At 42.7% G+C, this 17,232-nt stretch overlaps 1 protein-coding gene across 1 annotated transcript in view; it reads right to left on the bottom strand.

Annotated features, from left to right (window-relative positions):
• Window positions 1-2,747: 2,747 nt before the first annotated feature.
• The window catches only part of GPR63 (G protein-coupled receptor 63), a 46,414-nt gene continuing 31,929 nt past the window's right edge, over window positions 2,748-17,232 (bottom strand). Inside the window, exons 2-3 of the mRNA XM_032774071.2 lie at window positions 13,105-13,221; window positions 2,748-5,320 (exon numbers count right to left, since the gene is read on the bottom strand). Coding sequence (XP_032629962.1) covers window positions 3,938-5,176 — 1,239 coding nt within the window. The 5' untranslated portion in view covers window positions 5,177-5,320; window positions 13,105-13,221 and the 3' untranslated portion in view covers window positions 2,748-3,937. The remainder of the gene's footprint in view (window positions 5,321-13,104; window positions 13,222-17,232) is intronic.

The raw sequence follows: 17,232 nt of genomic DNA on the forward strand, positions 1-17,232 counted from the left end.
CAAGAGTAAGCAGTTTATCAATCTTTATCTTGATCCTAAGAATTCAACTGAAATTAACAAGGCACTGCTCTGTAACAGCCAACTGAACACAATAAGCCAACTGGTTCTGTAAATAACACATTGGCGTAAACTGGTCTGATTTATATGCTGGGCAAGTCACCTTTACTTTCTTGTACTCCCTGTTGGTTAGCTGATTTGTATTTTCTGCTAACCTCACAGTCCCCAAAGCCTATTCAATGTGTATGTTTCACCCTCGCTTTAAGACACCTCTGAATTTGGCCCAGTGCAGAGAGTTGACATTAACAGTTCAAGCATTAAGAAGAGAACATGCTCCAATGTGGGCTTAAACATTGCATTACCAAAACAAATCAAATTTTTAACAGATGCAATTTCTACTTCACAGTTTTCACAGATCAGAGATTATGAAATCCCCAAAAGGTCATATTCCCCCTTCAAGGAATCATTTAACCAACCTCACTGGATTACTCATCCTCTTTCCCACTTGAATTATATTTTATTACATCCATTCACACCAGTTTTGTTCCTCTGGAAGACAGAGCAAAAATATCTGTTCCTGTCAGTGGTAGTGTGTGTGTGTACTCCCATTATATGACTTACAGCACAATTTTTCTGTTTTCAGAGAGAAAAGGGATGAACAGCTCTATACAAAATCTATACCAAGCCCAGCCATAAACTGGAGACACAGATGCAAATGAATTAGAAATAAGAGTTGTACTCTGAGAGGAACACAAAAAACAAGTTGTTTTGCTCTAAAACTCCATTGCTGCCTGTCATCTGATCACAGGATAATTGTTTCAATTATGCCACCAGAAGAATTAAATGTGGATGTAAGAGCTGACTTCAAGGGACCTGTTTATTTTAACAACACCTTAGCCCTGGCGCCTTGGCTTGAAAGCCCACAGCCTTGTCAAACTGGCATTGAGTGGCAGTGCATTTACATGTTCAAAGCAAAATACTCTTTAAAAATGAAATAAAAATCAAGGCAAAATTCCTCCTTTAATATGTTCAATACACAAATACCCTTTTATCAATATTTTTAGGTGAGAGGAAGAGAGATTACACTTCTACCTCAATATAACGCTGTCCTTGGGAGCCAAAAAAATCTTACCACTTTATAGGTGAAACCGTGTTATACTGAACTTGCTTTGATCCACCAGAGTGCGCAGCCCCGACCCCCAGAGCACTGCTTTACCACATTATATCCAAATTTGTGATATATCGGGTGGCGTTATATTGAGGTAGCGGTGTACATTGAGAGTGGTTTTAACCCTTCACTAAACAGTTTCATAAAATCTAATCCAGACATGCTCTCCAGATAGTGAGTGGTCCCTATGCATTCATACAGAACAAGAAGCTTCTTTGCACACACAAGCCTTACGCAGCATACACGCACACACACGCTTTATGCAGCTCAGAAGGAGAAAGTTGGAAGAACTGACACCGTTCTCTGGAGAGCACAGGGACTGCTTACTCCTGGAGAGCAGGATGCTGAAAAAGGGGGTAGGAAGGAAGCAGGGCGATGACTCTATCCCCTACTTGGAGCAGGGCTGATGCAATCTGCTCCTTCAGTTTGTAGCCAATGGGATTCTGTGTGGAGGGAGCAGGCTGCACTCCTCCCATGCACAAATACAGCCCAGAAGAGACTTTACTTTCCAAAAGCGCAATCTACCCTGTGGTAGTGTCCGTCTCCACCCTGATGTCCAATTCAGGGCTGTCACTTAAATGTCACAAATGTTCCCTGTTTAATCTGATTCACCTGTCATTTGCAAGTTTATGTAGTTGATAAAAATACATACCTGGATTATGATCACTGAGTGAAATCCACTGACATTTTTCCTGTTCTCCGATAAGAATGGATGTTTTCAAGGCAGTTATCAAGAAAGGCAAAGTCAGTACCTGATGTGAATCCAAGAGATGGTTTGGCATTCCAGTGAAAGAAGCGCTTCCACTAAACAAGCTGATTTGTAATACATAGAAAACTAGTGGGACAGTAGACATGTGCGTGGGAGATGGCAAAGAAAACCAACATAAAGAAATACACGAGGTAGGGAATTTGACTTATTTGATCCCACTCCAGCCCTACTGCCCAACTCTCCATCATAAATTCTGAACTAGCTTCCCAACCTTTCCCCATTTGTTAAACCATCTCCCTAACTTATAATTACAAATCAGATTATTTCACTGAAACATTATCTCAAATTTTTGTCGTGGTTATAAAATGTAGGGCTGTGGCCAGTCTTTAGATCGGGGTGGGCAAGAGGGCTCCACGCACTGCCATCGCCTGCGGGTACCACTCCCAAAGCTCCCAGTGGCTGGGAACAGGGAACCACGGCCATTGGGAGCTTTGGGGGATGCATCCACAGACAAGGGCAGTGCATCGAGCCCTCTGTGCCCCCTTCCCAAGGGCTTCAGGGACATGGTGCTGGTCACTTCCAGGAGCGGCACAGGGCCAAGGTAGGCAGGGAGCCTGCCCTGGCCCTGCTGCATGCCACTGCCACCCCAGAGCTGGTCCAGGTAAGCAATGCCAGGCTGAAGCCCACACCCCGAACCTCTCTTGTACACCACACCCAACCCTCTGCCGCACCCCAACCCCCGCCGCACCCTGAGCCCCCTCCCGCACCCTGCCTGCCCTGAGCCCCTTCCTGCACACCACACCCCCTCCCACACCCCACACTCCCTCCCGCACCCCAATTCCCTGGCCCAGCCCTACATTCATGGCCCTGCATGCAATTTCCCCACCCAGATGTGGCCCTCGGGCCAAAATGTTTGCCCACCTCTGCTTTAGATGAGGGTGTTTAATATTGCCCCAGTCCAAAACATGTTTCATGTCCTTTTTTTTTTTTTTGACCCAGAAACACCTATTCCGATTCTCCTTTGGCCATAGACTCTCCCAGGCCTTGATCCTGCCCATTAAGAATGCCTGGGTGCAGCATTCCACTCACACAGACTCTCACTGACTACCTTAGGGCTCTGAATGGGAAAATCTGTCTGCCCATCTGCTGTAAATCACAGGATCACAGCCATAATTTATAACTTTGACTTCTGGACATAGCAATAGATTTTGGAGTTTCATAGCCACTAAAATATTAAAATGTGTGCAATGGTCAAAAAAGATCAATTTTTGTCTGGGCCCATTTTTCCAGAACTTATGTTAGCCTTATATTTTGGGCATGATATTTTATCTTTTCATTCTGCCTCCATTTCCTCATTCACCAGGATTAAGGAGTTAATATCCCATTAGGTTAATCTTCAGAAACAATATCTAGCAAAATCAGTAACTGTAGTTTTAGATACACCAATGTAAATCTGCCCTCTAGAAACTAAACATATCTTTCATTAAACTACCACCGTAACGTGTAAAAACCTTCTCTACAGGCATCACAAACATTCTGAAAAACACATTTTGTAGCAAGTTTTGTAAAGTGCACAAAATATTAATGGAAATATTTTTTGAAAGGTTCTAATGTCATCATCAAAACTCTTGAAATTTTGTTAAAATTAAATAGAAATTACTTAAATGTGACTTTTTGGCTCTAATGTCTTGGTAGAAAGCAGCAACATTTTCAGAAAAATTACACCAACTAAACATACTGTACCATAGCAGCATAAAAAACCCTACAGTTAGATGCAACTGCAGGCTTAATAAGCAGAAAACTGACAAAATATTAGAAATCTAATAAAAAAAAGTCTGGGTTTCCACTGAATCCTGGGAGGTAATATCTGTAATTTTGTTTACATTGTTTCTGACAGTAAACCCAGTTCTAATAAATCACGTTCTTCCTTAAAATTGAATAAGATTTTGGAAAACATACTCAAGTTATAAGATATGGCAGTTGAAGGAGCCATATTAAAATAAAACAATACATAAAAACAAATAATCCCAGAAAATAATTGTCATGTCAAATAGCTGCAATTTTTACACAACCGACCGGTGCTCCCCACACACATAGATGGCACTTGGCCGAATGCGTCTTCTTGTGTGACCAGGAAACTGTGGCAAAAACTTGAAGTACTTGGGCATTAAATCTAAGCATGCATCATGAAATTTCTTAATCCTCCAATAGTAAATCAATGGGTTCAGTGCAGACTTGAGGTAGCAGAGCCAAAGGAGCCAAGTGCTTATCTCAAAAAAGTTGTGCTTGTAGTAAAAGTGACTGTTGAATGTAGCAATAAGGCTGTAGGTGGTGAAGGGCGCCCAACAGACTATGAAAACAATGAACAAAATCAATATGGTTGTGAAGGCACGAGTTTTAAAGCTCATATCAATATTCATTTGAAAAGGTCTCTGAAGGCTCATGAGACCAAGCTTGCTGGCTTGGCTGAGGCATATGCTGTCGGGATGGCTGTGGATACGAACTGCATTGTGGCGTACGGTATTGAGTATGCCCATAAAAGAGTATAGCATTACCATGAATGGAATAAAAAAAGAAATTAGTACAACTAGTATTACATACGCCTGGTAGCCAGGACTAGTGGTGTAGCCAAAAACACACTGAGGTGCTCTAGAAGGTATCTGCAGGTTTGGGTTCCCCACAGATAATGGAAAAGCCACAACAAAGGATGCAGCCCATGAAACAGCAATGAGAATCTTTGCACGGTAAGGATTCAGCTTATCTTGTCTCTGAACTATAATAAGGAATCTATCAATGCTAATAATGAGTAGGATGCCCACTCCCTCTATGACAAACAGCCAGAAAAACATGGCAGAAATTCTGCAGAAGATATCTCCAAAAATCCATCGCGTGGCAATGATGGTTATCAGAGCAAAAGGCATGTTCAGCACTGCAAGCAACATGTCTGCAAAAGCCAGGCTTGCTAAGAGAATGTTAATTGCAGATCGCATGGCAGCTTTCTGGTAGACCATGAGGCAGACAACAAAGTTTCCAAGAAAAGAAACCAACAGTATAAATATCATAGCAGCAGAAAGAATGATCTGCAGTGGCAGACTCAAGCTCTTGAAAACTTCTTGTGTTGGCAGGATAGCTGTAGGGTTCACTAGTAAAGTACTTATCTCAGTGGTGACCATGGGCTGTGTTGTGCCACTATGAAGCAAAAATTGGGGAGTGGTAAAATTCATATAGGCTTTTTCATAGACAATAAAAGTAGCATTCAATGTCCCAGAGTGGGCAGATGTCAACATTGCGGAGAAAACCATTGCTTCGGGAGGAATGAATTCAGAGCCAAGGTCCTCAAGGCATTTCAGCTTGGAAGGGTAGTATCATGTTCCTTGGCCATGGACCAAATCAGGATTACACAACTGAAAACAGCAGAGCTCCAACTTTCGTGCCAATATTTATGCCTGAAAAAACAAAAACAAACACAAACATAAGAATGAAACTTAAAATGAGCAGAAAAAAATTTGGTTCTTAGACATCACTAAAGGACCAATAATGTAGTAAGTTTGAGAATCCCTATCTTCTGATATTAACTGTCCAATAATTCTGTAATTGTTCTCCTCCTTCACCCACCCCCAGTCCTGGACTATTAATTTAAACGTTCTGAATGCATTTTGGAATCTGAGCGAGTCCGAGACTGCTAAGATTTCAAGCCTGAAGGGAGATGGAGCACCACACCCAGAAACAGTCTTTGGCTTAGTTTTATTTGGCATTGGTTTTAGGTACACTTTGAAGTCACAGTATAATGAGGAAGCATAAGTAAGAGACTATCCTACCTGCTCTAAAACACAGAGGGTCAAAAATGCAATCCCTTCCCACAGCTGGAGTTTATTAACAACTAAATGAACAATAATAAAAACAAATCATGAACAAGAAGCCCAAACTTTTATCCAGGCTTCCCCTAACGTTCTTAGTTGTCTAGGACCTCTCAGCCCTCAAGTCTGCTTCCTCTACTTCAAATGCCCCCAGCAGGAGTAGCCTCCCTCCAGGCTCCATATTACTGGCAGATGTTGCAGGGCAAGGCTACTTTTAGCTTCTGTTTCCTCTGACAGACCTTTAACTTCTTCCTAGTCTGGTCCTGTATGGTGTCTGTTCACTCCCTCACAGGAAGGTACAGTCTTACCATGAACATAACTACACTGTTGATTCATGAGTTTAATTATTTCCCCTTACTGCTTGGAGGAGGAGGATTAATGTTTTATTTTTCCCTCCTACCTTTTACATTTCAGAGCCTGCTGGTAGCTCAGAGAAAGCAGACTGTCCTAAACTACGTAGGGAGATTCTTGTAAAAATGCCAGATAAACTAGTTACCTTGTTCTAGATTTCTTCTTCTCTTTATTCCTCGCCCTTCATTTTTATTTTATATTAACTCCTCTGCAACAAGCACTACTGTTAATAATAAACTAAAGCACAAAAACAGTAGACCCACAGTGAGAAATTGCCCAGAACTTATTGAGAGAAAAAGCCAATTTAGAAATCTTTCCTTTAATAGTCTTCCCCACCAACAATGTTAGAATTCTGTGTGTAATCAACACCTAATAGGAATTTATCCCACTCTTTTCTGGTTCAGATGAACAATAATTTGGTAGTATGGAGTATCAAAATCCTGTTTAGGAGACCCACAAAGGCCTATTACTCAATGAACACTGTAAGCAGTGAAGACAGAAAGTAGCATCGGTGTTCCATAAGGAGTGATTTGAAAGGGAGGATAAAAACAACAAATAATTCATGATTTAGAACTGAAAATAAGATCCTACAGGTAATGTCTGGTAGGCCTCTGTGGAGAGTGGGAACAGAAAGCCAGGGTGCATAACTAGGAAGGGAAGGAACCTAAGCCTCAGTGTTCACTATGAGCAGCAAATGGAGGAAATCCTGCAGATATTCTGATAGGAAGTGAGGGACAGAACTCAGTATGAGGGTGCTGCTAGGCCCATCTTCAAGCTTCAATTCAGCAAGATACTTCAGCACATGCTTATCATTAAGCATTATCCCACTGAGGACAATGGGACTATTCGCATACTTAAAGTTAACCATCCAAATCTGCAGGATCAGGCCTTTAAACATCTTCATAACATCTAATCCAACGCTGACATTTAAATTTAAATAGCCGTAAGTGTCCAGAAATTATAGTAAAGAATGTTTCACAAAATGCTAGACAGAAAACAAACCAATCAATCTAATCTGTTCTTGTTTAGAGGCAAGGGATTTAAAAATATATGGCTTTTATGATTCATTACCCTTTAACTACAGTAGAAAACAACTTGGGGGAAAAGTATGAACCAAAAAGCTTATTTGATATATACTATACCAACTCACAAGCATACATGAGCTGTTCCTTCCTTTCTATTTAAATCCCAGTAGCTAATATATGCAACACAGAGTGTGTGAAATTCACTCAGGCGCAGAGTACCAGTGAAAGGTTTTGTGCACCATTTAATCTGTTCTGAAAGGCTGTGCTGGGGGACCTCTGAACCTCTAGGTACTGGATCTGTGCAATTGGAGACAGAGGACCAATGCTCTCTGGAGGGATTGCTATTCGTTGATGATGGGACATCAGAAAAACAGGCAACACAGAAGTTAGGCTGGGAGCAATTCAGTCACATGGACAGAGCAATGCACAGGGCTGAAAGCAGACCCATTTGTTCAATTTAATCTGCATTCAGGTTCACTTTTGCAAATGAAACAGGTACGGAGGACAGGGTCTCCTCACTGATTCCAAGTAACTTAGCATTGTGGATGAGCTGCTAGGTCCAAAAACAGCCATATTGGGATAGAGTAGAGAGCAAGGCAGGGCTGAGCTTCAGCCTTCTGCCCTGTCTGTGAGTTGAGGGAGTGGGTAGGATTCCCTTCAGCCAACCCCACAGAGTTCCTCCCACAAAACCTGAGCAATCAGGCTTTTTGCACAGATAGCAAGTTGCAACAAAAAGATGTTTCAGTTGCTCTCTCCTCCCATCATCAAGCACACAATCTTTTCTGTGATCCATCCCGTGTTTCCCTCCTCCAAAAAAAAACTGGAAATAGAAACAGAAGTTGAAAAGAAATTAGAAAGAATGGAGCTAAGAGGAGTTCACAGTGGTTTTGTTTCACTCTTCAGTTACTAGCTGCGAAGGCCAAATCCTACCGTTTGAAACTGAGACAGATGCATTGGATAGCAGTTACTGAACTAAGCGTTAATGAGCCCATAGATTGAAGATAATCTAAATCGGCAAATTTGCTTCTGAGCAATGTGGAAAAGTACAATGCTGATACATTTTGGTCACTGTATTGTCATTTTTGGAACATGCACTCTCGTCGATTCTTTTCAAATGCAGAAAAGCTAGAGTCCAAATTACTGTTTCCTTTTCAATGCAGAAAATTATTGGGTACGCACATTTCCATTGAGGCAAATTTCTCACTCAAATGCAACTTTCTTTATATGAAACATAATAGACATAATTGTTTCTGATGCAGTGTAAACTCACAGCTAAATATCTCACACATTTCATTCATCAAATATAATTATTGCTAGAACTCTGTTTGAATTTAGCAGATTTTTAAGCCAAGGGCAAAAATCTGTTTAGAACTTCAACTGCCAAAGATTATGTCTCATATAGAAAGCCAATAACCATCAAAACCAGAACTTCCCTTATAGCCAAATGGTGGAGGATTTTTCTTTATACAGTACTTGTAAATACAGTATTACAGCAACAGTTGTGTTCAAGGCAGAGTAGGCTAGTCTACATTTGGCTGTTGCTCAAGTGTGCCATTAAATTTAAAGTTTTCCTTTTTAATTTTACCTGTTTCTGTGCCAAATTCTAGCCACCTACCAGTGATTTTCTTCAAAAGCTTAAAGTTGACAGGTGATTTAAATACATAGTAAGGAAGAACTTTAACATGCCTTTTTACATGGTCCCACTTGGGTTTTGTTTTGCTTTGTTTTTACAGTTATCATGAATGGTTTATTTTAATTCACATTTGGTTGGATTAAAGATGACCTGTAATGTTGAGTTAATTTTTTTACCATGTTTATTAGTATGTAAGCCCTAAATAACCAGGGTAAAAAATACATTTAGCATAAACAGGGATATAGGTAGGTAGTACAGATTAGGAAACATTTTTTTAAATACAAAACCAAAATGTTATAAATAATGTAACTCACTTTGTATCCTTTCTTTGACCCCATATCTGTGTAAGGGGGGCCTGGGAGATCTCTCTCACTACATAGGAGGGAAAGGATCTCTTCAATGCCTTAACATTCAATTCCCTGCTTCAGATAGAGCAAGAAGTGGGGCATAGAACCAAGGGGAATGGGCAATTTACTTGTTAACTTACCTGACTTTCCATTGTAAGACAACTGAATTAGCTAGTTTCCAATCATGCAGACTTGTGTGTCCAGTATCACCAGCAGAACCATTCATTCATCTCTTTTTCAAACACCAAGATTAGGTAGGATCAAGGCTATGAAAAGATTCCATCCACATCTGTTTTGAGTCACCATTCCCATTTCAGCCTGTGAGGTGTTACCTGGTTGGTCTTATATACCATGTTATACCACTATCTCCTTGGATATCCACAGCTTCTCTCTCCATGCACTCTTCCATAGCGAACAATTTTAAGCAGTCAGTATGGGGTCAATCTAGCAACATAGCCAAATCATTGTAGTTTGCATCTTCTGATGACTCTAGTCATGCATTATACTTTCAGTCCTTTATGGATGTCATCATTTCTTAATCTACCTAGCCATGTCATACCTAGGATATGGCAAGGGCACCTTATTTCCAATGTAAAAGCTGCTCCAGACACTTTGTCAATACTCATGTTACACAACCATAATGAAATGTGGGTACAATGAGTGTTGTGTATAATCTGGTTTTAGTTGTTAAGGATTTTACATTCCAAACATTTTTATTCAGTTACATGAATGGTCTCCTGGCAGTAGCTATCCGCTTGTCAATGTCATCTTCATGGTAGTTGTCATAGGTTATAATGGAATCCAAGTAGCAGAATCTGTCTACTTGTGAGAAGTCTACACCATTAATGACTAATTTAGTGAGTTTCTTGATTTCTGATTCCACTAATTTCACATTAGTTTGCTCTTTTGTTCATTCATTTTTAACCCCCATTCTCTGGCTGGTGTAGACAGGTTAATTTGAAGCTGAAAGCCAGTAACATTTGCTGCTATGCTCGGGATTGCAGTGCTTGTAATGCTAGGCCGTGACTGATGCACATGATGCAAGAAGGGGCCTTAACATAATTGTATGTTGCTTTGCAGTGCCCCCATTTTTGCTTTCACCTAATAGAATAAATATTGCTTTCAAACACACACAACTCTTTTATTAAAAAACAACAACCGGAGGAAAAAGTCAAATGAAAAAATTCATCAGCAGGAAGGGGAGGGGAAGTTCTCAAGAGGAGGAGGGGTCCCAGGACAGCTACAGATTTGTCTGTGTTCAGGAATCATACTCAACCTTCTCCTTTGGAGTACTATGCACCCAGTGCTGTACTTCAGCAGGGCCAAGCTGCAGAGGGACGGGTGTTGAGTGCAGTGGGAGTCCACGCTGCTGGACTGTGAGGAGGGAGGAGTGGAATGTTGTGGGTAGCGAGTGGAGCCAGGAGGTTGATAACAGTGTGTTGGTGGTGTGTGGAGGACGCATGGGAAAGAGTTTTGTGACAGTGGCTGCAGGGGAGGGTGGGCACGGAGCTGCTTGGTTGGAAGAGCTAGTATCACCTAGAGTGTGTCCACTTTGCACTCTAACTGTTAGGAGCCGCTCTGTGGCTTCTTTCTGGTGTGCTGAATTCTCCTTTCGGTCATTCTCCTTGCTGTCCCGCCACTCCTTCAATTCCTGTTTCTCGGCAGCTGAGTGCATCATAACCTCAAGCAGAAAGTCCTCCTTAGCTCTTCTTCGATGCTTTCTAATTCTGCGCATCCGTTCTGCTGGAGACTGGCCTCCCAAGGTCATTGCTGAAGTTTAAATGCAACATTTTACAGAAGCAATATTATTTGCAACACAGACAATAGTGATTCAGAGCTTTAAAAACACAGCCAGTCCTCATACACCTGTCACTAACTGGCTGACCCCAGGCAAGCACGCATGAGCCACAAGACCCCCAAAATGGTGAGTAGCCACAGGGGGAAGGTAAATCACTCTTCCCAGATCCTACTGTACGCTTGGCACATGGTTCTTGGGGACAGCCAGCACTGTAGGATAGGCCTGACAATCATTCCTGTCCCCACACTTTCTATAGGAGGGGATCATTATGGAAGATATTTCGCTGCTGAGGGTGAGCAGGGAATCAAGAGAGGGTCTTCTCTAAGCCTGTGGCTTCTACTCTGGCACCACGCGGTTCGTCTGTGTGCAGCAATGGTCCCCCCACCCCCTGTCACGGCAAAGTGGTGCGGGAAAGTTACCGTTAATGGGGCAAGAAACAAAGCAGCTCTGCCGAGGAACCTGCAGCAGTGGATCTCTGAGGGAGATTCACCTGAAGTGAGGAAGTCAATCAACAGCCTGTTCCGCCGCTGAGACTAGGCATGCGGTTGGAGACAAGCCTGTTTCTGCAACCCTCTCGCAACTGCCAACAACTTGCTTCATCAATTCCCAAAATCAGATCCACTTATCAGGGGCCTCCTCTCCTGTTTGCACTTCGCCAAGATCCTACTCCTGTGACTGGCTAGGCTCCTCTGGGGTAGAAAAGAGCTCCTGACTGCATGCATCTCTGGCCTCTGAGTCATCCTCTACCTCTGCGTCCTCCCCCACACTTTATCCAAGATTGCCTCCGCCTGGCTCAATCCACTCTCAACTGGCACTTGAGCCAATGAAGTATCCATAGTGGTCTTCGCAGTAGAGGTGGTGTTGCCAATGAGTACCGCATCCAGCTCTTTGTAGAACCAGCAGTTCATGGGCGCTGCACTGGAGCGGCAGTTGCCTCCTGTACCTTTTGGGAGGCATTCCACAGCTCCTTCACTTTTCCCCTACACTACAATGTGTCCCAGTCATGGCCCCTTTCGATCATGCATTGTGAAATCTGTCCGTAGGTATCATAATTCCTACGGCTGGAGCACAGCTGGGACTGCACAGCTTCCTCTCTCCAAATGCTGATGAGGTCCAGCAGCTCGGCACTGCTCCAAGTGGGGGACCACCTGGTGCGTGGAGCAGACGTGGCCACATGGAAAGATGCGCTGACACCACTACATGTATCACTGAGCAAACAGGGAGAGGACTTTCAAATTTGCAAAGTAATGTCCGGGCTGGGGCTGATGGTTGGTCACGTAAAGACAGTAGAGTTCAAACCAATGACCAGAGAGGTCAGAACAAGCATTGCGGGACACCTCCCGGAGGCCAATCACAGCACTGTAATCACCATGGTATCTACATTGTCACCACAGCACTGTAGCCCCTGCGCACAAAGCTCTACGGCTCTCGTCAGGGTGGCTTTTTTATAGCGCTGCAACTGCGTAGTTTCTGCACACTAAATGCCTTGGCAGCGTGTTCACTTTGGGAGTTACAGTGCTCAAAGCTGCTTTAGTGTGCAGAAGCTTGCCAGTGCAGACGGGGCCTAAGTGAGCTAAACAAGATGTTTTCTAAGGCCACGTCTATACTACAGGGGCACAATTAGGGAGCTATCTGGATTGAGCAATTAGTGACACTTAATTACTCTCTTAAGAAGAATGCCTTCTGCCCTTAGTTCAGCTGATGGTTAATGGCCAAAAAATGCTCAACATGGAAGTCATATTGCAAACCATGAACAGATATAAAACGAAAAGAAAAATAGCATTTACTTAGTTCTTCAGAAAGAGCATGATCTAGTCTTTAGATCACAAGAAAGGGCAACAGCATTCTGGGTTAACTGCTGGTGCTGCCACTGACTTGCTGTGCCCCAGTTTCCTCATTAGTAAAACAGTTATTATTCACCTGCTTCGCAGGGATGTTGTGAGGACTAGTTAGCATTTGGGACACTCTTCAATATCATCAAATGATAAGCACTAAAGAGGTGCAAAATAATGCTGAAAACTTGCACTGCCAATGATGTTCCATGGTCTTTGCCTAATTGTTAGATTAACCAAGAAGAAGAGCCATTTCTAACTTCACAACTTCATTCTCAAATTTCCATTGGATTTGTATTCAATGTATCTAAATTGTATATTTAAGTTTAGCATCCATTTACACCTGCAATAACACACACTTTCCTGACACAAAAATCCAAAACATACCAATCCAGGCAGGATCCCTTTTACAGAATAAGGAATAGCCTGAATAAGTCATCTTTCGGTGCTCTTTGTGAGGTTGCATGCACTGATGTTCAGCAGAATCTTCCCTTTTCGAGCAGCCTGTTAAAAAATAAGTAAGTCAATACTACTGACACAGATATGACAAACACAAGCCTTTCCTGAGGCAATTGTATTTATCGTTATGAATGTTATCTGAATGTTTGAGCCAGCCTTGAAAGTATGAAAACTTCAAAGCCCATTACGTTGAGATGTGCCAGATGATACAGACCCGTAGAATATTCATAGCCTTTTGCATCAATACGTTATATGTATTATGTATTCCTGGTCACTGGGGGAATATGGAATTACTAGAGGGTGATTAATGCAAAATTCCAAGGCCGATTATGCAGCCTTTGAAGTCTTACCTCCCAGGGGAAGGGGCATTGACTGGTTTTTACCTATTTTCAGGAGGCTGGGAGACAACAGTTTGGGGATACAAAGGCTAGGATTAAACAGACTACGCAGTCTGCTTTCTGATCCCACAAATGGACATGAGCTTTCAACCAAGGTAGCACCCTACTCTGCTGAAGGTTTAGAAAGACTGGAACCTTTCAGAGTCCACACAGGACTGATGGGCAACTCCTGGTACAATTAGTATGCATTGAGACCTTTTATTTTGTTTCATATGTTTTCTCTGTATGTTTTTGTCCTTAAGTAAATGTACTCTGCTAAGAAAGAGCTGGACAGTCACTTATAACCAGTGCTAAGCCACTGTCATTGTCCTTGAAGAGAAAGCAAAGTCCAGAGGCTGAACGTTAGTCAGACCTGCTTAGGGAGAATCTGAGTCCCTGCCCAGAGAGGGGACAGCTAGAGACCTGAGAGAGCATTCCTGGAGCCAGCCCTGGAGGTTGTCAAAGAGGCAGTTATTCTGAAACTGCAACAACTAAGTCCAAACATAAGGCAAAACATGGGCAGAAAGGCAGCAGTTTTCCCTCCAGTAAAACTGAAAAGATATTTTTTGTTGGATTGGGGTTAATATTCTGTTAAGTAGAACTTTTAGGCCCCAATTCTGCAAGGTACTTAAGCATATACCTAACTCTGAAGTCAACGGGACTACTCATGTGCTTAAAGTTAGGAACATGCTTAGAAACCTAACTGTATTAAGGGCCTGATCCAAAGCCCTCTGAAAACAATGGAAAGAAACAGCATTTAAACACACAGGCTGCTGTGGAATTTCATAAGGAGGGTTAATGAAGTTCGCAGAAAGTAACAGACATCAACTCAACCTATTAGAGGAGTGAAAATGATTGAACAGCTACAACAGGGGTCGGCAACCTCTGGCACGTGGCTCGCCAGGGTAAGCACCCTGGCAGGCCGGGCGAGTTTATTTATCTGCCGCATCTGCAGGTTCGGCCGATTGCGGCTCCCACTGGCCACGGTTCACTGCTCCAGGCCAATGGGGGCTGCAGGAAGGGCAGCCAGCACATGCCTCGGCCCGCGCCGCTTCCCACAGCCACCATTGGCCTGGAGCGGTGAACCATTGCCAGTGACACGGCAGGTAAACAAACTGACCCGGCCTGCCAGGGTGCTTACCCTGGTGAGCCACGTGCCAAAGGTTGCCGACCCCGAGCTAAAATAATAGAAATGGCCCATCTAGTCGTCACCACCATCACCCAGTCGTCAACAGGATATTGCTCTACTTTAACAAATATCTAATGTGACATCTGTCAAACAGGCTAGGAGGCCTGTGTATTACTTTTTCATAGGGCTCTGGTGAATTCACACTATCCATTTTCAAATGAGCACTTTGGCAGATTCTTCTATTTATTCTCAAAGGGAAATGAGGGAGTATCAGCGAGCCTTGAAAGCTGAAACATCTTAATGCTTTTTGCCAGCTCCCAATGATCTCCATTATTTACAAATATTTTGTATACATAAAAATCAAAGCACAAGATAAAATTGTTTATGGACACTTGTCTCTCTTTCTGGTTTTTAAAAGGCTAGAAAAGCTTTGACCTGTTTCACAATCACTCTGTCACAGGTTTCCCAAATGGTCATAAGTCAGTACTAATGGATGTTATTTTGTAATCAGCTCAAAATTAACAATTTGTTTATTCCAATAAATAGGATAAGAGGGAATATTATTGTCATGTGGAAAAAACACACAGATAAAATGCAGTGCTAAGATTACGATAGGCATTCATCACTAAATCTGCTCCCCGTTTAAAAGGATCAGCAACATAAACTGTTAATCTTTTCTCCCAGCCTCAGTAAAGCATCAGCTAAGGGAACAGGTTTGCCAGCAGGCAGAAAATAGTGCCAAGAACTTGGAAGGATTAAATTCAAATTTAACTTGTCAGATCTTCCTACAAGGTAAGCATATTCTCTGAAACATTTTTTTATTTCTTCTCATTACTTGCATGCTAAGCGAAGATGCCATCAGTAAGAGCTGGCAGTGTTTTTAAACCCAATTAAAAAAGTAATCTAAAATATCTGTGACATCTATGAATAACTTTAACCTCAAGCTGCCAAGCAGGTAGATAAAAATAAAGCATTTTTTAAAGAAATGAAAGTGAACCAGAATAGTCTGTACTGTGTCCAATTGGTATTCCCCATTATATGTATTGACAAACTCTCTCAAATCAGCAGAACCCATCAACATGAAAAAAAGTTGTCCTGATCCAGTAATGAGCCCTGCATGGCTGGAACCCCATGCATACACAGAGCTGAGTCAATAGGGCTCTGTGCAGGCACACTTGTCTGCCCACACAAAGCAGCTTGCCTAACTTCGGCCACTGTATATTAATGAAGGCACTCAAAGAAATTATAATACCACCCAAACTATTTTGATTTCAAGGGCAAAACCAATACTTTACTGCACCACGAATGAGTACTGCTTTGTGAGATACATCACTTCACTTCTCCTTGCTCTTCAGGATAGGGACTGTTCCTTAGGATATGTCTACACTTAAAATGTTATTGATAGCACTTCACTGTAGACAGTCAATGAAGCGATAGGAGGGGTTCTCCCATCATTGTAATTAATCCACCTCCCAAGAGGCAGTAGCTAGGTTGACAGAAGACTACCTCCGCTGACTTGCACTGTCTATACCGGGGCTAGGTCGGCATAGCTACGTGTCTCAGAGGTGTGGATTTTTCACAGCTATTCTGATGTAAGTTCCCAGTGCAGACTGGCCCTTAGTATGCGTTCATACAGTGTCTAGCACAAAGGGGCCCCAAACACAGATGAGGGCTTTAGACACCACTGTAATACAAATAATACATGCAAGTATTCAGAATCATCCATCATACAAGACATACCAGCATGCTAAAGACTCCCTCAAAAGGCTGAAAAAAGCTTTTCAAATACTTTGAATACCTTAAACTGCACAATCAGGGTCAAATACACCTTCCATGCCCCACCTGAAAACCTGCTCTGCACGCTGAGAAGGTGGTAAGCAGGGTTTAGGACAAGCCCACTCTAGATTGCAAAGCAGCTGCAGAGCTGTTCTGTTAAAGCTACTTCAGCCTCTTGGCTGAGGTAGTTTACATGTCACCTATCACACTCCTTTGTGGCATGGGAGGATCAGAGGATCCATGCAGCACCCTTTTGGCTGTGGCCATTGGGCAATGCCAAGCAGAGAGAACCTAGACCCAGGCTCCATGCAAGGAAGGAGATATATCTCTTCCATGGCTTCCTCGAGCACGGGATGCTATTCGAGGAAGGACTGCTAGGCAGAGATGGCGTTCACCTTTCAAGGAGGGGAAAGACCCTATTTGCACACAGACTGGCTAACCTAGTGAGGAGGGCTTTAAACTAGGTTTGACGGAGACAGGTGAGCAAAGCCCACAGGTAAGTGGGGAACATGAAGACCTGGGAGATGGTCGGAAACAAGAGGGAGCGTGGGCTATAATGGCAGAGAGAAAGGAGGATCAGGGCAAAACTGGGAGGCAAGATCAAACCAGTATCTTAGATGCCTATATACAAATGCGAGAAGTATGGGTAATAAGCAGGAAGAACTGGAAGTGCTAATACATAAATACAACTATGACATTGTTGGCATCACTGAAGCTTGGTGGGATAATACACATGATTGGAATGTTGGTGTGGATGGGTATAGTTTGCTCAGG

This window comes from Chelonoidis abingdonii, chromosome 3, assembly GCF_003597395.2.
Source record: "Chelonoidis abingdonii isolate Lonesome George chromosome 3, CheloAbing_2.0, whole genome shotgun sequence".
Taxonomy (NCBI): domain Eukaryota; kingdom Metazoa; phylum Chordata; order Testudines; family Testudinidae; genus Chelonoidis; species Chelonoidis abingdonii.